The 23,793-nt window shown below is 37.5% G+C and overlaps 1 protein-coding gene across 1 annotated transcript in view; it reads left to right on the forward strand.

The window, feature by feature from the left end:
- The window catches only part of LOC139744880 (SHC-transforming protein 1-like), a 128,385-nt gene that overhangs the window by 39,141 nt on the left and 65,451 nt on the right, over positions 1 to 23,793 (forward strand). Inside the window, exons 4-5 of the mRNA XM_071655290.1 lie at positions 15,897 to 15,954; positions 21,326 to 21,445. Coding sequence (XP_071511391.1) covers positions 15,897 to 15,954; positions 21,326 to 21,445 — 178 coding nt within the window. The remainder of the gene's footprint in view (positions 1 to 15,896; positions 15,955 to 21,325; positions 21,446 to 23,793) is intronic.

The following is a 23,793-nucleotide window of genomic DNA, read 5'->3' on the forward strand; positions in this document are numbered from 1 at the left end:
CAGTGAAACTAAATTTCAAGAGGGATTATTTGAAATAACTGTCCTTCCATGGAAAAACTCATGTACTGTTTGTCTGTCATGCGATTTAATAAAACAGCATCTAGCCATTTGACCACTTGTATGTAGGTTTTAGGCACTGCTTGTGCTCCAGGAAGAACTGTAATGAGTTTATTTTTCTGGTCTCTGTAGTAAACCTGACTCTAGTTCTCAGCAGTACATTACATGCAGTAATGATTGAAGTATCTTTTAGTATAGGTTCAGGCTAAAAGTGTTCAGTCGGGTCTCATTTTGTTAGTATAGTCACATGATATCTTCCCAGGCATGTAATATTTCAATGATGCCTTGTTTTCTTCATTGCAAATATTTGCAGTGTGAGCATTTCAGGAAATTATGCATTTTTGTTTTGTGTCATAATCCTGACAAGATTGGCAATCCAGTCACAAATTTACCGTTGAAATCAAGGCAGGTTAAAGGGGAAAGCTAGTAACTGATCAGTGGGAATCAGTGCGAATGCTGGGGGATGATTGTTCCAATTCTTGTGGGATTCATTTAAGAATACATTATATATCTATTGCTGTGTGAAAATAATTTGCTTCAGAACGGTCTCATATTTAAGTAATGTGCAGCTTAATGCTCCGTCACTGACCAGGCATGCTAACCTGGAAACATTAAACTGCACATTACTTGAATATGAGACCATTCTGAAGCAAATAATTTTCACACAACAATAGATAATGTACTCTTGAATGAATCCCATAAGGATTGGAACAATCATCTCCCAGCATTTCCACTGATTCCCACTGATCAGTTACTAGCCTTCCCCTTTTAGATCATTGATGCAAGGGTTGAATTCAGTAAGATCTGAGATGAGCAGAATATTCACACTTTTGTTTACTTGGTTTTAGTTTGTTTTATTTGGCTAAATGTAAATATTTCCTACCTGTTGATAACAGATGATGCTATTGTGTATTCTTTTATGTGGGTAACATTTTTGTTTTACAGTCTCATTTCCCAGCACATGAAATGGCAAAGTGCTCCTATAGCATCAAGATATAAGTGTGCAGAATGTTTGAATTATAAGCTCATGAATGTAAGAAACCAATATCAGCAGATCAAAATGTCTTACATCCTCTCATACACTATGAGTACAAATTTATTATGATAATGGTAATAATATCATGGTTTATTGTTGAAATATAAAATAAAAATCCAGCAGCTCGAACACTGATATTGTTGCTTTACAGCAGACTCACAGAATTCACAACTAAAATCCATATACAATAACACTGAATATATGCATGAGAATGAAATATACAATGCAAAATTAGTACAAATACATATCAGACCCAAGCTTCAGTAATGGAATAGGTAAATTGTAGATAGCAAATGGTCAGCATTGACTGAAACCATCACCACAACATCCACTGCCACGTACAACTTTACAGTTGAGAAATTCAATATGATGTACAGTACATTTCTTCAGGATCCCATTTTTTTATGTACTAGTAATTGCAAGGTGTACATAGACAAGAATATGGATTGAGATTGATGTTCTTAAACCATTAAATGCTTAGAGCATGATAAAAATACTCATAAATTCTGTAGGATAAATATACACGTACAATGTCCAGTTGTAGAGTGCTTGACAAAACTTCCTTGAGTAAAAAGTTTTGTCCTCAATGGTCAATACCGAGAAATATACATGTACCTTTATAAGAGCCATGAATCACATTCAGAAAAGATTGAAAGTAGTCCTCCAAATTATGATTTTGTTTACAGAACTGTTTTGATGCACTATGGATGGTATGATTTCCAGCTCATCACCCCTAGCACTCTTAGAGACCTTATACCATGACTTTAATATGCCAATGTACTCGTTGTGGCTTGGTGGGGGGGGGGGGGGGGGGGGAGGGATCTGAACACTTATATGATAGACAATGTCATATTTTTTCCTCTGTATAGGAAGGATCTTGCAAGGAAACTTTCAGACTGCACAACATTATTACAAACTTCTTTTGACTGACACTAACACGATTAGAAGTATATCATTTTGACAAGTGTGTACTGGCAAAAACAGGAGGAAAAAAAACCCAGACTTCCTGGACTTATGGACAAAAGATTGCATACATATCCTCTGACCCACATGCACATCCATTCAAATCCCGTATCGGGGTAGAATGTCATCGATTCTTATCCGCTGGAATCCTTCCTCAGGAGCTAGAGAGTGAGCAGAGGAGGGCCGGAGGACAGTATTTCATGTCTGGCTTCACTAATGCCGGATGTAGGGCCCATGATATTTCTCTGCCAAATGCAGGTAACAAGATCACTGTGGTGGCAAGAGCAATCTGAACAGGAGGAAGGCTGGACGGAAGGGGATGGATTGGGGATGGGGTGGAAAAAGTGCCAAGACAGGCGAAAGATGGACACTACAATGATTGATGTAGAAGGAAATAGAAATTCCCCTCCAAAAAAGTTGCATGAGGAGAGATAAAGAAAGAGCGATGGGGATGTCAATTATCACATTTCTCCTTTCTCTTTCTTACTGCACTCACATGCTAGAGTTATTGGTATTTGTAGCATGTTGCCAAAATTTGATCTTGTTCACACATGCCCCAAAAAGACCACTTAGTTGCAAATTAAAGCGTGTTGTATCTCAAGACTGTGCGTGCCTAAATAACCAGAGTGTGACCCTGGGCACATCATCATTAATACAACTTTTTGATGATCATCTTTATACCTACAGTCAGTTTTTCTGTTTGTGAGAGGGCAACAAAATTTTTGCAGTGGTACTGTATTGCCAGTGGACAGTGGAGGTGTCCAGTTTGCCGTGGTTAATGAGGGCAGGTCTGATCTATGAGCTACAATGTTTTAAACACTTTAAAAAAACTGGCAAAATGACTTTGCATCGGTTATCTCCACAGAAATGCATTTTGGGCTCTAGTGCAGTTGCAATCACGCTTTTTTTCCCCAGCATTTCTAACCCCATAATGAAAAACTATCATCTGCCCAAATCTCCATGAAAGTTGTCTGGAAACCTTTGCAATTCTCTGCCAGAAGTGACTTGATGAAATATCCTTGGGTAAATCATCAGGCTCAATTAGGTGAAGAGTTGGTGTCAAGTTTAAAACTGGATGGAACTGTAGCATTAAATGGAAATACATAGATTAAACAATAATGCTAATAATATGTAGGGTAATACTATGTAAATTTGGTTAGAAATGATTGCTAATGAATGGGAATAAGATTTAGGCACTTTGGCAAATGTCTACCAAATTGCTGCTTATCACAGACAGAGCAGTGTGGCAGCAAGATTGCAAATGTTTTTATGCAGTACAGTACCTACCTACATTGTGATTGTACCTACATCTCTTATGTATCCCAACCAAATGCATTGCACTTTGCAACTTCTAGCGCCGGATAAGATTGCGCAACTGGCATCATGCACTACACAGCATCCTATGTCTGCTCTTGCAATCCGAGCGGATTGTGAGGCCCAAGAAATGTAAATGAGGGCATCTCTAATGCACTCACGATTGCTTTGCATACACAAGACTTTCATTATGTTTCTGTCCTATTTCCTCTCCTTCCAACTTCTCTGTTTCTGCATCCAAATTACATTGATGCTGTTTAATTGAAGGTGCGGAAGGAGAATGGAATAGGAAATACAAGGCTATTTCTTTGTGAATCAATTAGGGTGATGCAGTACCGTGAGACTGACTGTGAGTGTGATAGCATCTTATTGCACAAAGAGATCACATGTGTTCCTGTTCCATATGGCCTTTAACACTGATGGGAGATTTGCAGGCCCTAGGATGGCTTGATACACTATAAACACCAGTGATATCAATTTTAACATTGTTTTCAAAGATGGCTAACATTGTGTAAGGTACAATGTAGGAAAGTACTGTTCAAAATATCCAATAAATGTCTGCATTGTAGGATGTGAGTAGAACATTCATGGTGTATTTATTGTACATACATTGTAGTTATGTTACATGCATTATACAATGTGAGTGAACTGTCTACAATAGTGTACCTGAAATTTGAATGTACACAGTAGTGTACCAGAAATTTGAATGTACAGTTGGACATTCAATGTAATCCTGTCCTTGAATTTCAACTTTTAGTGAGATATATCTGATTTAGTGATAATTTGTGAATGTATTGTTTCTTTTTGCGTTTAACTTGTTGAAAGTTGTTCTTTTCGGGTGTGAGCAGGATAGCTGGCATTGAAAAGCTAAAAGCATTGGCAGTAATGGATATTTTTTAGCCAGTTTCTGAAGCAGATATCAGCAGGGCTATTGATGTAGAAATGTTCACTGCACAATCAAGAACTGAATTCTCTGCAGTAGTTTGAAGAAAGGCAACAGTGGAGTTTGAGCATACCTGCGCTGCCTCGATTTTGCGTGTGAACAGTTATTGCAAGATCATATTCCCCTGTTGATAGTCCATGCAATTCTATACTTATAAAGAAAGATAATATAGTGTATGTAGTGGCGCTGTATAAACTCTTTCTTGTTATTGTGGAAATGCTTTTTGTTTTCATTGATATTTTGTTATCCCAAGAAATGGATAGTCTCATAGGCTTTTTGTAACTTAAATATTCCTGTGTGTCTTTTTTTCAAAGAAAAGTTTGCTTTTTTTAAAAGCAAGTTTTGATTATGACAAAAGTACAGTACATATCATAAACAGGATTTACGGATAGTAGCATTACTAGTATCATTATTTTTTGTCTTTGTCCCATTTTTGGAGACTTGTTCTTTGAAGTCATGAAGGACACTAACTGTGACATCGACATGAGCATGTTGTTCTGGGACACTTGTGCTAAGCAGGAGCCTGTTGGGAACCACGTGTTTTCATAAAATCAAATGGTTTGAGTGGGTCAAGATATTCCTCGATTTGCCGATGAAGTGTTCCGTTTGCGCCCCTAGAGTGACAGTTGTCATTGATGTCTGGAGTCACACACACACACACACACACACACACACACATAGTCACACATACATGTTTAATTACTGACATCATTGTGATGGCTGGATCACCATGTAGTAGTAGCCAGTCCAGTCATGTGCGGTGGAGTACAGCTGTACTCCGTGGACACAATGTGCTTATGGAGAGCTCCAGGTTGCACAAAATATGCAGTGGCAGAATGTGTGGTGGATGGTGATGATATGCAGGAGGGACCATATGTCCCTCCAAAATTACAATGGGACCCTCCGCAATGATAACTTTAAAAATAGAGAATGAATCCAAATACAATTTCAGGGTATGAAACTATAACTTATTACCCACATCTTGCAGAAAACCCCTTCCAAATCGCTTTAGTGGTCAAAGAGAAATTAGGATTTTTGTAGAACATGTTAGGAATCCCTTCCCTCCAAGTTCTGTCCATTGTGTTCACACATTAATATGCAGTTTTAAGAGCATCCAAGTGCTACATGTATACTGGGAAGAATCACATCCACGACATGCTTCACAATGATTCACATTTCTTTGTGACCACTTACCCAAATTGAATGGGGTTTTCTGCAAAAATATTTTTAGAGCCTGAAATAGCATTCAGACAGTGTGATCATATTGGAAGTTATCAAGGCAAAAATCCGATTGTCATTTTTTTTTTTTTTTTTTTTTTTTTGGGGGGGACATACTGTATATCACAAATTATATCAAACTCCTCCCCCTACACCCTTTGTATAAAAGTGGTGCACAAAAAGGAAATGTTATGGGAGGGGAGGGGAGGGGAGGGGTGGGGAGGGGAGGGAATCTTACAAGAATCTCATCAACTTTCCCTTTAAACAATTGGCCCTGCAGTTTCAGCATTAAAAGTGGTATACAAAGTACAGCTGTGTATAAGGAAGTTACTTGCTTTCATCATGGCCATTATTAACACTCTATAGCTTCCTGCTGTTTTTGGGAAATTACTGATGGTATGACAATAGCTGCTTTTTAATGAGATATGGATCATAATATCCAAAACATTAAATTTGATGATGAATTCTACCATATTCTGTGGGGCACCTTGTGGAAGGTTACTTATTAATGTTACTGTGATAGTGAACATTTTTGCATTGATTAGTTTTTTTTTTTTCATGTTGGGCCATTTTCTATGAACTGTTAGATGCACTTTGATAATTTTGCAAATTAGATTGTTTTTGTACTTAATACAAGTCTGAGAAATAGTAAAATATAGCAGTAAACAACAGACATAAGTTGTCATTATTATGTAACAATTGATCATGAATGAGGCAAAAAAAAAAAAACAGCACAGAGAATGTTGTCAATGCATTACGGGATGCATACACTTTATGCAATATAAAAAAATGCTCTTTGTGTATAATTTTCATGGAACTGCTCTGAATTTAACAATAAAGTTTGTACATTACCATATTTCTTCTTTTTTTTTTTCTCTGAAAATAATAATATGCTGTCTCTGAAGTAGATTTCTGGACTTGTGTAATTCAGTTGAGTTTGAGTTTATTGTATGTGGCCATCAAGAAAGAAATCAAATGGCTATGAGCCTGCAATGACAGTACTGATCTACTGATATTTTTCAGCCCCCTCAGAGATGGAGTTTGCAAATGTTAACTCAGCTCTGACACCTTGGAATATTTGTTACAAAAAAGAGATACTCATTGTAATGGCACATTCAAGGGGTGTAATTTTTCTTTTTGATGTTACATCTGTATTTTGTGAATTGAGTTGTAAAATGTACATGTGTAATCCTGTTTAATATCATATGTGAAATTATGCTGTTTTAAAATGTTACTTATTTTACAAGCAAATTGCATAGAATATCGATATGTTTTGTCACTGTGTGTAAGCTTCCTCGGTTCAACCTGTGGGCTGCCGTTGTAGTTGTCTTTTAAACCATTATTGAAATGAATGAAATAGAATAAATAATTAAGTACTATCTGTAATATTTACTGATAGTTGGTTTCATGGCACACCATGTATTCTTTCTTAGCTGTGAGTATGGTCCTAAAAAAGACCTACACGTGTACATGTACTACTTAATCTCGATGTTTGGGTAAGCATGTTCTTCCTGTCCTTGGAAAATAGAACCTTTCGGGATTCGAAAATGCTATGTAACTGAAGTGAACAGATATGCAGTTTGAGAAATAATGTGATATTTCACGTACAGTACGCGCAATAAGAAACGCCTCCGTCAATTTCGTTTTCCAACGAAAGTTCGTTATCGATCCAGTAGCAACGAAATCTGGACGAAATTTGGACGAACTTTCGTTATCGATCCAGTAGCAACGATTCTGACGCTTTGTGGACGCTTTGTGGACGCATTTCACGCACGACCGCCCGCTCAATTCCGTTCGGCAAATGCGTTGCTCGTTCGGAAAATGCGTGTTCGGAGCTCGGCAGTTTCGTCCAAATTTCGTTAGAAGCGTCCGTGATCCAAGGCGCACATGGAATACACGTGTGTGTAGTGGCCACATCCACTAGCCAGCCGGCAAGAATCACACTGCAAGACTCAGCAAGTAGCACAGCGGTCGGAATGAGAACTGTAGACAGGTGTGGAATTCACCTGATACACATGATAATATTAAAATGGTAACATGTATACATATATCGATGCCGTTTTCATTGAAGCAATTTGTAAAAGTTTTAGTTTCCCTTACCCTAGCTGTAAGTACGGTACCGTTATCACTGCATTTCGTAAGTCACCTGATACATCACATCACATTTCATGCTGCTGGCTACGCTGCATGTAACCGTATTAACCAGGGAAAGTGCACGTGGTGGGAAAGGCGAGTGCGCCGTGTGTGCGTCGCCATTGCTATGGCATGGCTCGCTCGCCTGAACCACGTTCTGTGGGCTGAACCAGGCAGGTGAGACTGGCTGAACGAAACAGAGATATGTACGATGTACTAGTACGAGTTGGGAGTAGTTCACGTGGTGGGTTTTTTTTTTTTTTTTTTTACAAGCAGAAAATAAACAACTGTTGATCATGAAATAGACTAAATTACCAATCAGAGATCATTCGGGTTCACAGTATTTAAGAGAAATCACGCAATTTTGGCGAGCGGGAACCCACAGGAACCTTATCGTAGAATGCCGACCAAAAAGAAAATGGTTTCACTAAAATTGCGTGTACGTAAAATCCATTTGAGTATTAGAAAGAAAATTAACCCCCAAAAGAGGAAAAAAGAAATTAGAAGGATTTGTTCGCCGTTATTTGGTCATTAAATATATTTTCTTTCTTCAGCAATTGCGCGTTACATTGCCCGTTTTTTTATTGAATCAGAAAAGCAAAAAAAAAAATATATTTAAAACAAGACAATAAGTTTAATTCTTAGTTTCATATCGTTTATTTCTTTATTGGACAGAGAGATAATTCAGACGGTACGTGGAATTTTCAAAGCGACTAATTCTGACTGATTCTTAGTTTGACTAAGCTCTTTCTTTCTTTCTTTCTTTCTTTCTTTTTTTTGGGGGGGGGGGGTGAGGGTCATGTTCGTTGTACCCATGCACCCATATAAAGGTTCGTTAGTACGAAAATGAAACGTTCAGATACACGCGACTTCCCTACACGAAATACTAGTATAGACTGATGTTCGTAAAAATTTATGTGATAGTCAAATTATATTATGATTCATAATCCGAAAATGCACGAATGTTTATGATTGGGTAGGTGCGTTATTGTCGGATAAGCAAACCTTCGTAGTACTGTAGTATCGAGCCTTTTGTATTCACGGATAAACGAACTTTTGGAATAATGAATTCTATATTAGAGCAAGACAATACGTTTAATTCTTATATACTTGTAGTATGACATCGTTTATTTCCTAGTTGTGAAGCGGGAAGCGAGAGATAATTCTGAAAAGAAGTATAATATACAGACGGAACGTGAAATATTCAAAGCAGCTAAATGAGATTAAATCTTAAGTTGTTTATTTGTTTGTTAGCTTTCTTGTTTGTTGTTATGCTCAAGTGTTGGTGTAATACTTTTTTTTTTATAGGGGGGAGGCATTTTTGTAGTACCCACGTAAAGTTCGCTGATGCGAAACTGATAAAATGTTCCGTAACACGCAAATTCCCTACACCTTGCAGACGTTCGTACCTAGTGTGAAAATAAAATCTATTATTTTTTTTTTTTTTTTTTTTGTCATTGTTCGATTAGCAAACCTTCGGAGTGTCAATCCTTTCGTTTTCGGATAAACGAACTTCCTTTACTCACAACACCACTTTCAGAGTAACAAACTAGTCATTATTTTATTCGGGCATTGGGAATAGTTCAGGAAAGAAATATAGAAGGGAGGAAAATCATTAAGGCAAGAATTACGTTGGATTCTTATAGTTTGAAATAATTTATTCATTTCCTTGGTGTTCATTATTCCTAAAAAGAAAACGGGTGCGCTATTCCGATGGTTACGGCGTTATTTCGAATCCGAAACACGCATATTCCTTGTGCCTATCCATGTTTGTTGATTCGAAAATGTAATCATGCTGCGGGTAATTGCTATAGGGCCATATATTGTTTTATTTCTGTCTTTTGTTATATTATTATTATTATTATTATTATTATTATCATTATTATCGTCTTTTCACTATTATTAACCAATAATTTGATTAACGAGCATTTTGTGGGCTGTTTTTTTTTTTTTTGGGGGGGGGGGCATTGTCCGATTAGCAAACTTTCGGAGTGTCAATCCTTTCGTTTTCGGATGAACGAACTTCCTTATCTCAGAAGAAGAAATCAGAGTAACAAACTAGTCATTATTTTATTCGGGCATTGGGAATACTAGTAGTTCAGGAAAGAAATATAGAAGGGAGGAATCCCAAACACGCATATTCCGTGTGCCTACTCCTGTTTGTTGATATGCTGCGGCTAAGGGCCTATAATATTGGAGGTCGTTTCTCATACCTCTCGTTTGGTATACGATTTCTTTCGTTTCATATCACTTAATTTGTTCCCTTTATATTCTGAAATATTTAAAGGTAATTCTTTCAATTGCCTCGCACTGTGTACATATGCATTTTAGTAACGGCGATTTCCCGCTTTGCTGCAGTATTTCGAAGGGTGTTTGATCCCAGCCGCTTCGGTGTGCTCTGTGGTAATGTTTATGTAGTTGTCGGGGAGGTTGTTGATACTTTGTTTGTTGTCATTTATTTTCGTACAGGCAGGGGCGGATCCAGGAATTCTGTAATATTTCTGGTGCCACTTCCGGGTTTCACTTTTTTTTTTTTCTTTTCTTTTAACGATAAATAAAGGGGGCGTGCGCCTCATGCGCCCCCTCTGGATCTGCCACTGCTACGTGTTTATCTCGAGTGATGGTGATCGTGTTTCTAAATGTTTATAAGAAAAGGACAAAATTATCGGAGTGATGCCTGATGATGGTGATGATAATCAACGATGCTGATGTAAAAGACGGCTTGCTGTGCATGCTGAGCGTACGTGCCCTTCGTTTATTTAAATGAGTTTTTCCTCTTTTACTCTTCTTTCCCCTCCCAAGAATGATAAAAAAGAAAATACCTACACCTCACAACAAAAGGAACCACGTGTGAACAACCATCATCAAGTTCAACCTAAATGTTCATTATTAGCAAAGAATAAGGGGGAAACACAAGTGACGGAAAATAATAGAAGCGACGAGATTGTCTTCTGGTGTAATGCGGTCTCTTGGGATTGGAAAAACCCCACCCTCTCCCTTTGTGGAAATTTCCACAAAACCAGGTGCGTGCCAGACCCCAGGTGCCAGTCGAAAGAATGCGCGCACTGGTCTATAAATATCGATCGAAGAACTCGCTGATGAGTTGAGTTAAAGGAATCATTGCAAAGATGTTCTGATTCTTTCGCCTTTCTTTAGGCGCATACATCGAACCGTCGATTATTGTGTACTTGATCTAAGTACAATGCATTTATATGTTCCCGAACTGTTAAAAGGAAATGATTAATCACTCAAAAATGCAATCACAGAAATATATGAAATGTCTCATATGCCTAGACAAATTCACTGCGATGTCCTATGTGATGCAGCCACCACCCGATTAAACAGCAAAATTATGACAATTAATTTCACGCTCATCAAAACTGCCTATTACTTTTCATTATATGAATTTTGGTTATCAACACTCGTTCGTGGATTTGTTTGTTTGCATGTTTTGTGTGTATTATTCCTCGATCCTGAAAGACGTAATAATCATTCGCATCGAACGTAAACTGTTTACCGTAACTAAGCCTATGGCGCATTCTATCCATTAAACTTGCAGTAGCACATGGTGCATTCCTTTGAACCACGTGTTTCCCATATCGGCACATCCAAACACATTAGCGATCATCGTTATGGCGAACTTTCCGATTACAGTCAGGGGAGAAGAAATCGTAATACTGTACATGTACTTACGAAAGTGATTATGCTTCAGATCAAATAAAATGAAGAAGCTTGAAAACAACTTGGCAACACTCAATCAAGTTTTGCATTCTCTCACACAAATGCTCTCTTGAGAAAATGAAAGCATTCCCCCTCCCATGCTAGATAATGAAGTTTCCATTACTACAGCCCAGCAAGTTTTGGGAGTGTACATGAATGTTTTTAGGATAGAGTCAAAAGGGACCTAAGCTTTCGATCATAACAGAATCTTCGTCAGAAGCAAAATGGCAAATAGGCAGAAAAAGCAACCACATACATGTAAAGCGACTTCACACAACAAGAACAGTCAGGAACAGGCAAGGGACACGAAACAAAGAAAACAAAAGGAGAGGGTAGGATGTCATGGGCAAGGAGCCCAACAGGTAAAGGGAGGGGGATTAGAGCAGGAGGATGGACAGACAAAAGGCAGGGGAAGGTTAGTAATAGTCGTGAGGGCCAGGGGGCAACCATTGAAGGAAAAGGATGAATATGGAGGCAACATCAAACAAGATAAGGAACAACAGAGAGATAAAGAAAGGTAAAGAGTGAAATAGCAACAGCAAAGGGGGGGGGGGGGGGGTGAGCAAACAGCAAGCCCTAGAAAGGATCTGCACAAGTACCAAGAGGAGGCAACGAAATGAAAGTGAGAGTCAATCAACAAATGCAATTAACCATATCAAAGTATGGTAATAATGATACAGCAATAATGATGATATTGACAAAACAAACTAGAATAATAATCATTAAAGCACATAAAAAAGGGGGGACACAAAGTCCATGGGAGAGAAAACGTATACAGTGTACTTGCAAAGCAAGTATCAATAGGCAAATTAAATACGTTTCAAAGAGCTGGTTCATATGAAATCACCTTTGATTTATGATTTTACAAACAAGAATTTTCATCGCTTTCCTATTTCTTTTATTACTTTAGTAATGTCATGATATTTCATGATGGTATGTGTTCTGTCTTTACATGGCAAGATAGGGTTTTTCTTTTCCATCCAGGGTCAAAGAAGAAAGTGATAGAAAGATAATTGAAAGGATAGAATGAAACACCTACTCAGCAGGCTCTTGATATAACACAAAAGCAATTCATCAGAAATGCAGTACAGTTCTAAATAATTTATCAGTAGAAAAATGAGCAAAGAAAATGGGATTTCGAGTTAAAAAGGAGTAGGAACATCGCAATTGACAGACTTGGGCTTGATGTGCAAACATATTGTCTAACTTCTGGTTGAGTTTCTTCAGAGACATAAATTTTGGTAGCAGTAAACCAGAGTGAAAAAGGCAAAAGGATACAATTAAATGAAAAAATAAAATGCAGGTCTCTAGACCACTCCAGTGCACGATCGAGCGAGCCAACACTAAAACCGCCACCAGGGCCAGGCCATGTCGTCAGTGTCACTCTCGTCTTACAGGCCTACATTGTACATGTGTAGGCTACTCGTTTCGTACTCGTCATCGCCAACGTCATGATGGTCGGTCACACGAAATAAATTGCATCATCAAAAGAGCTCGTATATCAACACCACTAGATAGTAGAATCATTATTATTATCACTATCATTCCAGTCAATCTCATCCACCGCGAAACCCTCAAAATCCCTCTCAAAACAAACCTGTAACAAATTCAGACATCGCAGACCTAGCTACACATCTGGCACACAAAAATGAAATGGAGGTGGAAAACTACGATGAATACACAAAAACTATCGACGATGGCATTTTACCGTAGCAGAAAATACACAGAGTATCTTGCACCGGAAAAAAAAAATGGATGTGGAAAACTACGATGAGGAAAACTAGGTGAAAACCCGATGCGTGAAGACGAACGATGAAGACACTTTACGGTAAAAATACTTACACGGAAACAAACGAGTGGGTACGATGTCCTCGCACACACGAAGATAATCGACAAATCGTTCAATCGAAAAACTCAACAAACACTCGAACAAAAACTCACCCCAAATTGTTGCAAACAAGGTAATCACTTAATAAAAATGAGAAAACTAAACTCTCAGAAGTATGATTGTACTCTGAAAAGAAAGGGATACAATGATACGAAAGCAAAAGAGAGAAAATGAGAGAAATGGACGGGAAACCTAGACAACTTCGACGAAGGGAGAGCTAGCGATTCGCGATTCGAGCTAACTTTGTATACAGTGTAGCTGTGTGTGTGATGTGTACAGAGGGTTGAAAGCGTTGAAAGGGTTGAAAGCGTCGAAAGCGTTGAAAGTGTCCACAGCTTCGGAAAAGCGTTCGGGGATTTCGTTGAATTCGTTGAATTCGTCCAAAATCCGTCCATGAAGTCTGGACGCAAAAAGCGTTGAAAACGTCCCCGACGAAATCAACAACGAAAAAAGCGTTGGGACGAAATTTGGACGCACTTTCGTCGGGCGTTTTCTATTGCGCGTACTGTAGTATATTACTGTGTTTCCTATTTTGTTTTTCTTTCACTTCCTTGTACCAGTTAGGCTTTAGTTCTGCTCACTTCATGCTACATTTAAAGTCAGGCTGGATAGCATACTCTGCAATTTTAGTTTGATTTGGTGCATACAGTTTCTAGTGACAATAGTAATATTTGCTCATCCATTGTGAAGTGAGATATAAGCAGTCAACCATCTCGCTCACCTGTGTGTGTTGTACTGTGGCTCTATACTAAATGTGAGCCGACGTACTTCTAGCAAGCTTCTACTTTGACACTGTCAGCCTAGATCCTGTAACATGACCCATGATTCTGGGTGTGGTCCCCAAGTTTGTTGACCTCTGCCCATGCAGTGCACTGGTCTTGGGGTCTTTCAGAAAGACACCCAGCCAAGTTCAGTCTGGGAACCTTAAAGTGCAGTTCGACTCCATTTTAAAGTTACGGTTGTAGTTTTGCTTGATAGAGCAATATCACATGTAAACTTGTAAACTTTGCAGAAATTTCAATTGGAACGTAAGATGGGTATTATGGTTAAAGTTTAGCTTGATACTGTGAAATGATGATAATACATAGTAGTTGCTACCACATACAAAGTTTATGTTATGTATACAACATACATCTGCTTTGAAGTGATTTTTGCCATCACCTCTCATTTTCCAGTTAGTTTTGTTGGATATACAGTCAATAAAGTCAGACAAACAGAATTTTGGAAATGTCATCAATCATGGATGAACAGAATATATAAATTATGGTGAGAGTTTTATGTAATTGTGGGAAACAATGATATCACAATGCAGTCCCAACCACATATCATGGCATTGCAAGAAATGGTATTTACATTGTATGCCCACATGCCCAAGTGGTTATTCACTCAAGGGCCCAATAATTCTTGGACAGACAAGTGTCTGTTCATTTTGCTTGCCCAGCAGTAAATGGATTTTTGAAGCTCCATGTCTTTTCATTACATTGTAATATTGAAGAGGTCACTATGCAGAGTAGATGAAGCCTTGACATTTTTACACACAACTTACCCACTGATGTATGGAGATTTTCTTCAAGATTTGCATTGACTGAATATGCTTTCTGAAAAACAGCCCTCCAATTTTCTTCAAGGAGAATTCCAGACCAGTTACCGTAAGGCGACAAGAAAGAGCTAGATTTTACAAGCACAACAGTGAAATTTTGATGAAAATTGGATGAAAATTAGGGCACTTATGAAAATTGGAAAGTTTCACTAATTTTCACATGACAGTTCTTGAACAGTCAATATAATTATGCAGCTATAGAGTCAATGAAGTCATCAACTCACAACTTGCCCTATAGCTTATATATAAAAATCTTGAAATGTCCAGAATTTTTTGTTCAAATGCATTTATGCTCCAGTCTCTAATCCTACAGTAATATGTCTCTGACTGATCATTGTATTTTGAAGTTATTCAGCCAAGGACAATATTATGTTTTGCACTAGTTAGCAGAAGAATTTAATTTTCAGGATTTATTTGTAAACAGTCAATGTATTTACAAAAATGTAAATTTTAACATCTAGTGAAGACGTGCTTCGCACAACACCTAAAAAAAAAAAAAGCCTCTGAGCTCCATTTAACCCATTGAGGATGGACTGATTTTGCTATAACATGCATTTCCCATAGACACCTGCCCGAGTATTCTTGCCACTTTTCCTCAATGGGTTAATATTTTAAAAAGATTATGATACAAAAAATTGTGTGACAGGATATGTTTATCCATGGAAACATGCAAAGAATTATAAAGTGAGCCACTCAGAGTTTAAAGTGAAGGAAATCCTACTGGTGTCATGCCCCTTTCAGTTCAAATATTCAATGTTGCAACAATTTTGCACCCCGCATCATAAAGGGTCTGCCAAAACAATTATAATTTTTCTGTATCAAATGCTGTTATGAGCATCTATCTGTCTTGAGCACAATTTCATGACAGATGGCCATCATATTTGGAGATCAAATTTTGCCAGTATCCACATGTATAAATGATATCATATTCTAAGAAAGAGAAATTGCCTTTATCCCACAAATAATGCAGTCTTTATGTAGTACATGTAATAAACTTTCTTAACCTTCTGTTTGTTTTTGTCAGAGAAGCCATCTTCAGGGTATGTGATGCTGCAGGCTTCAAGTACAGCAGAAAGAAAAAGGTAAATTCTGTCATCCTTACATACTTTTTTTAATCGTACTGGGAGGCATGTGTGTTTTAATAGGCTTTTTCATTTCAGTGTTTAGTCAAATTTTCAAATTAGTGTTCCTGTTATTTTTGAGCTACTTTCTTTTAGTTCCACATCAGAATGAAGATTAATGAAAACAAGAAAAATGTACATGTAGATAAATGTAGATATAGGTACTTCAAATATAAAAGGACTTTGCATGGTCTTTCAAACAAGGTCTGTCATGTTTTGTGGTGATAAGTCATACAAGTTCAAGCAGAACTCCAAAAAGTAATTAGGAGCTGAGATGCCCACATCAAAAGGTTTTAAAGGCTTCCTGGGTTTGGAAATGGGCAGAATGCATGAGTGACATCAAATTTCATTGGTTCTACCCCCCCCCCCCCCCCCACCTCCAAAAAAAAAAAAAAAAAAAATGAATAAATTTCATAGTTTGGCAAGTGAATGTTGGTCTTTGTATCTATTAAAGTTGATACTAACACATGGCTGAACTGTACATTTATATGCTTTAAATATATTATGTAATGTCTCTTTGGTTGGGCGATCAAAGATGATGGAATCTTGTGATTTTCTTTTGAAATGGATTCCCAAATTCATCAGTGATACTGTATACCATTTTATCAAATTCACAATACTGTATACACTATACATTTGATGAGTCTAGTATTTCGCGAATCAAGACTTACCATCAATTCTGCAAGAGGTTGAATTGCGATCATGGAGTAGCCTTACAGTAATGAACAAGGAAATGCATGCATGCACGTCGCATTCATGTCAGAATCAGAGTCAATATATCCGCCAGATGTTCAAATCACGATCAGCACCTGACTTGCTAAATTCACGAAAATAAAAGTCCTGTGACATATATGGCGTATACGGTATTGCATGTGAAATATCATAATTTGTGTTGTTTGAAAGTTTGAAGATTGTAATATGCATGATAGAATTTTATGATATATATATTCTTTTTTAATCTGTACTTTTCTGCATCAGCATGTTTTATTAGGGTTGTGCAGATGTCAGTCATTGTGACTTGTGGAAAAGCACTTTTTTCTTCATCTGTTGTACTAAATTCATCATGAAGATGGTATCGCTGTCTTTATATCAATGATTTTGATTTGTCAAATTAAGGTAAATCTTTTGGAAAGGTTTCTACAGGACGGCGTGTTAGCTTTAATTGTAAGTATCGAAAGAGAGTCAACTTGTGGAATCTGTCACTATAGATTTGACGTCAGTCATTTTAAGGAAATCCCTAATGCAGATTCTTCTCACTTTAACCATTGCACATACCCTCATGGTTTAAAATACTAAAAATGGTCTGCAAAATTGCAAAAATTTCATTTTCAGGCTATTGTTAAGTTGCTTTAAGATAAAGTGAAATGAGAAATAGCTAATGTTTTAATTCATTCTCAGTGAATTAGATGATAATCCATTTCAGAGGACACAAGTTGAGGATATGAAAGTGGAAGTGGTTACTGAATTGTCGAGCCATCCAGAGTACTTCATAGTGTTAGCAGGACTTTGAGAATCTGTTGAGAGTCTGTGAGAGTCCAGTATTCATTGTGACAGAGTGCTTGTTGATAGTATCGGTGCTACATACAACTGTAGGTGCATTTAAACACAATAATGACTATGAAACGGTCCGTGCCATGTCTCGTATCGTGCCCTGCGGGGTGACTGGACGCATGTAAATTCCTGTCATACCCGTCATTTCCCACGAGTGTGTCAACCATTCTAACCCAGTACGTTGTCTATCCCCTTTGTACCAACCAAGAATGGAAGTGAAAGTTTACCTTATGGTTTCTGCTGTTCATCTCTCAGTTTGATATATTGCACCTCAATTAGCTTTTCAAATGTCATTCACCAAATCTGCACATCTCAATTTAGATTGGAAAGGACTTGAAAGTAAACTCTAATGGAGGGATTTTCGCTGTAATGAAATTGACCTACTCCAAATTTCATTGTGTCCTCTGTCATTTGAAGCGGTTGATATTATTCTTGACAGCTTTATTTGACCTAAAAATTCTTTTGAAGCTGCTAGAGGGCTGTAGAGCATTTAATACAATAAAAAAGGAATTTATATGTGCAAGTTTTGATATTCCTCTGGCATTTTCGCAAAGTGGCACAATTAGCCTGGGAGCTGTGACTGTGAATCTTGCGATAATCCATTTGAAGTTTTCCCCCTTGCAAAGAGAGAGAGAGAGAGAAAAAAAAAAGTGATTATGCTCACATTTCATCTGTAATTCCCCAAATATCATACTGGCAAGGCAGATTATGATTTTCTTGCCTGGTTCGTACATACATGTATCCTTGGTTCCTGTTGAATTTAAAAGCAAAATTTGTATTGAAATATTACTGTAAATCCACTGTGTTAGTTTGCAAAAACACGTATATAGATGCATTTTGCAGCTTTTCATGAACTGACTCGATAGACCTTGCTGCCTTGTGTATCCATGGAAAGTCCAGATTCAGCTTGTCAGATAGTGGCATGATTGTCACACACACCCTGTGCATTATGTTAAAGGGACTGTACAGTACTGGTTGAGGTTGGAATTCATGTTTTGAACATTCGTAAGTAAGATAATGAGAAACCTCTTATGAAATATGAAAGAGCATGTAATTCTAAGAAGGATTCAACGTTTATTTGATGAAAATTGGTTTTCAAATCGCTGAGATAGCCAAAAAAGTGATAATAAAAGACGACAGGCCAGGCCTTTTATTAGGATCTCCTTGTTTCACCTTATTTTTGGATATCTCAGCCATTTCAAAACCGATTTTCATCAAATAAACTTTTGATACCCCTTAGAATTGCATGCTCTTTGACATCTCATAGACTGGTTTCTGAATATCTCGCAAAGCGTTACAAGCTAAATCCTCACCTCGACCAGAACTGTACACACCCTTTAACTTCCATCATTTCCTGCAGAAGTGTATGCACATACAATAAAAAGGTGCTTACATATTTATTAAATGCTCCTTATTATACCATAGATTGGGTTTCAAGATTTTCTTTCAGAAGGATATTTTCTTTGCTTTTTTACGTCCATATTCGGCAAATCGTATGTGTATCCTAGACAGGATGCGATATATTTCAGTTTGTCTTTATAGTTCATCGACCATTGCTCTGAGCTTATTGCAGGGGTCTCTATGCATTTGTTTTGTACAATAACTTCTGATCGCATTCTCTTTTTGCAGCATTGCTGTATCTTGAGCTGTAATCGTAAAACATTGCTTACATGAAATGCATTCTAATGATTTGTTTTCTAGTATTTATTTAGTAGTTTATCCAGTTTACTATTTTGGGATAATTATGCATTATATTGTTGTAAAGAAAGCAGCTGTCTTGCTGGTAACATCACTCTCTTTTCCTCTCTCTCTTTATCTCCATTTTTTACACATGCTGCCTTTTAACAGTTGAAAAACTTTGCAAATTACATAAAAACTGCATTTGATTTGTTTTATCTGTTACCAGGATAATCACCCACCTGTATGTCCTTTACAGACAAAGATGCTGTTTTCCATCAACCAGACCCTATGGATGTCGAAAAATAAGAAGACAGAAAAAGTGTTCCTCCTGAGTTACGTCCAAATGATATGGTCTGGGTCCCAGACTATCTACCCGACCTTTTAACCCCTAACCCACCATTTACAGGTACTCTTCCCTTTCTGATGTGTCAACTCAGTGTCGTGTGAAAACACATGATCTTTCTATATGTTGCAGGATTACACTCTTCTGGAGCTGTTCCCCTCTGTGAGATATGTCTTCTCCTTTCTAATTACTTCTACCTCCCTCTAGACGATTCGTCTAATTTTTTTTTTTTTTTTTGCCTTGCATCTCTGAGAGAAAAGAGATGAAAAATTACATCTCTTGTTCAGTTTCGACCACCATTCACACACACACACATTAAATATGGGCATGTCAGCTTGAGTGCGTCTACTATCATGTGCATTAAGCTCTTGTGTGTTCGGACACATTATTATTGCACCAAGAACAGATCCCTGGTTTCTTCGGCATCGTTTTGGGATGCATGCTTCAGGCGGGCAGAGAAGTGTAATCGAGTGGGCCTCCGCTCCACATTTACAACAAGAAATTCACCATTTTTTTTTCATTGATTATTATCTCTTGCCTCTATTCTTTTTTAGCATTATACCCGGGGTCACCCAAAAATAGGTGACAATGATTTTTAGTGCTTTGTGCAAAAAGATTTTATCATATTAATGATCTTAACACAATGGATGAATGAATGCTAAAACATCTAATTAATCCTGTAATTTAATCTTCCTTTTTTTTTTCAAAATTACAGTAGGAACCTATCACGGTATAAAGCAAATGCTCAGCTGCTATAGTGGTGGCATAGGCAGAGCATGCATCTGCAGCTCAGCAACAGCACTCAACAGCAGCAGCACCAGTACCACTGCACTATGCATGATATTACTAGTAGTCCACAGACAAAAATATTTACGTAACCGTGGGCTGAGTTCATTGATTGACAGTATCTCTTTCTGAATTACCTTCCAAAATTATGATAAAAATTCTGGAAAAAAGTCATCATTATTATAAAAAACATTTAATACATCATTTTATAATAGGGATAAATTTGCATTTGAAGTGTTGTCAGCAGTTGCTATAGTGTCTGCCATGATAGAAATGTGTCTAGGGCAATTACCCCAGACCCTTCCCCTGACCCTAACCCTGATCCTAATCCTGAACCTAATCCTAACCCTAACCCAAACTCTAACCCTAAACCTAACCCTAACCGTAATCTTTACTCTAACCTTAACCTTACCACTAAGCAGTATTTGGGGGTTGGGGGGGGGGGGGGGTTAATTGCCCTGATACGGATAGAAATGCATAACTGTACATCTTTAAAAACACTAACCCAGGGTATGACAGTGCACCAGGTTATGGTATAGCAAATCATATATCTAACTCTCTGTGATAAAGCCCATGTTAGTCAACTTATGAGAGTAGCAACATAAGCAATTGCTTTTAACATTTTTTTTTTTTTTTTTGGGGGGGGGGGGGTCACTTCAAGGTCAAAGGTGCAGAGTAGAGGGATTTGTAGGTGTATTTGTCAGAGTAAATAACTCTAATGTAATGCACCTAAGATTCAGACTGTCTCCTGCCTTGAATGGGTGAGATTGAAATTTGTTGAACTTATTTATTTATTTATTTATTTATTTATTATTATTTTTCTTTTTTTACGATCCCAGGATCTAATCCTCTCTGTCTTTGATACTAAAAAGTGTTTCATACCAGACACTAGTAAAAATTTGTATTTATGTTTGACTGAGAGCACATAGATTCATAATTTGTGTCTTTTCCGTCTTTGTACTTGTTTTGCAGGCAAACAAGAACATTTCCAAAATTGTCGGCGAGAATCCCAACATTCTCTTCGGGGGAGCCAACGTTAACCTCACGATATCTACATCAAGTATCAACATCAGAATAAAAGAAACGGGAAAGGTAATGTTGATGAATCTCTGGATAAAAAAAGGGAAAAAAATCTGTCGTCTTGTCATATAAATATTGGTATATTTTATGCTATTTTGCACGATTGTGGCAAAACAGAAGATGAAATTGAAAGCTCTGGCAAAGTTAAAGGTTCAAAGGTCACTGCATCTATTAATCCGTCAAGGACGGGTTGATATTGCTACAATACGCATTTCTTATAAACACCTGCCCGAGTATACTTGGGATTCGTCTTCAACGGGTTAAAAAGATTTTGAACAGACACCTTTTTAACGTTGTTTAAGTTTGGTATAGATTGTATTCTCCGACAATTCAGTCATCTTTATTTTTTATCAGATTTCAATGTGTATAATTTCTTATTTTAATTTTCATTCTCTTCATGGTAGTTATCTGTTGGACGGTATTTCTGAACGTGTTTCCTTATGTAATTTATTTTGTGTATATATACTTTCTATCATTGCAATTCAGATACAATTCAGCCCTTGGGCTGTGAAGTTTGTTAATAAAATTGTTCCATTCCATTTCTTCCCATTCCATTCCATATACAGAAATTCAAATATTAAAACTTTTTTATGTCTGAGTTATTCATCCTGACTCTTTTTCTAGTGAAATTCATTTTAAATCTACTGCTGTTACCTTTATTTGAGACAATTTGCTCCCAGAGAAAACTTTCCTTTCAACAGTAAATGAAGGGGACGCTCTCTATCAGGATTGAACACAAATTTTAAGACGGTAGAAATAATCACATCAACAGAACAAAGTGCAGTGTGTGATGGAAGCCCACATCTCTTGGTTAACAAGATAATAGCTTGAAGAACTAAAATCCTTTGTGGTTTCCTTGAATGAATAGGACCAATTACTTCTCTAACCCCCGTCTCCCAATTTGCGGCACAGCCGGCCTGCAGATTTCAAATCCATGATCATTATTAAGCGTAATGAGACATATGAGTGTGACTCACTGGCCGGCCGGACACTTTTTACTAATGAGCATTAGTGTCCTCATAGCTTCTAGTCAGGTTGTGATGCCGGTCTTGAGAAGTTATTATATACGTTGTAATCAGTTATCGGTATAGGGATCGGCTAGCATGTTTTTGTGTCATACTATTGAGAGTGTGGCTCTCATCTACCATTGAAAACAACTTTGATTAGTTGTAATGTCCTCGTGATTATGGATAATTGTATTTCTGTGACCTCTTATGTTTCCCATCTCATTATGCTCTTGAAAGGGTAATGGCTTATATCATGTGACCATATTTTCCTGCTAACTGACTTATGACTGTTGTCACTCCATCAAATTGGAAATATATCGATACAAATGTTATATGGCAGGGCTGCACACTAACCCATTTTTTCTACTGGTCCGACCTGTTTGTCGGACTAGTAGGCACCCAGTTTTTCCATTTTTTACCGGCCAATTCCTGAAAAGTTATTGGTCCGACAGTGCTTTTTACTGGTCCTGGACCGTTGGACCAGTGCCAGTGTGCAGCGTTGTACATGGTCATGGAGATGTTCGGTACATCTTTTTTTTTTTCAGGAAGTATCATTAAAAAGAGGTTGAAATTCTGTTTGTTTATAGTAGGCCTAATGTTCCTACTGTAGCATCTTCATGTTACCTAAATAATATTTTTTTCTTTTCTCTGTATAACATTGGGTTAACAATTACTGTATCCCAGCGAAAAAGTAACAAACTGGCATTGTTAATACTTCTGGTGAAAAATAACCCATTCTACTGTAAGTAAAGGCCAATTATTGAGTGGAACTGCATAAAAAAGTCAGGAATTTGAGAGGGCACGAATGTTTTGAGAGTAAAACTCATAAACACAGAGAGTGGTTTCTAAATACGGATAAAGAGCATATGCTGCCAGTAATGAACCTAATCTTATAGAGGGAAAAGTAGGCTTTGTGACTTAAAGGTCGTTCTTCCATTATTTTGCATTAAGACACATGCATGCTCCTCTTTCATTTAATGCCTGGTATTGAATGACCGACCCAGTCGTTTGAATTTGTGTGTCCATTAGTGGTCTGGGTATCACGCTTGGGGCCTCAGCGGGAAATGCGATATGCACACTGACAGCCCCGGGATTTCTCCCGGTCTTGGGAGTAATTATTCCTGCCGACAGATCGTCCATATGTTGACGAATTACAGGGCTGAATTATTTAGTGACCAGTAGACACACACAGTATCTTGACAGTGAGATATTCTTGCCCAAACTTTGTTATGTTTTGTCCTGTTTTCATACTGACCCATCAAGTCTTGGGGTAGAATGAAGGCAGAAATTACTGTCTTGTCTTTGTTTAAAATCTGCAGTTCCCAACTCTGATATCTTTTATTGGAAGTAGAT

The sequence above is a fragment of the Diadema antillarum genome, unplaced genomic scaffold, assembly GCF_040938485.1.
Source record: "Diadema antillarum isolate AM-2024a unplaced genomic scaffold, OU_Dant_1.0 seq00001216_RagTag, whole genome shotgun sequence".
Taxonomy (NCBI): domain Eukaryota; kingdom Metazoa; phylum Echinodermata; class Echinoidea; order Diadematoida; family Diadematidae; genus Diadema; species Diadema antillarum.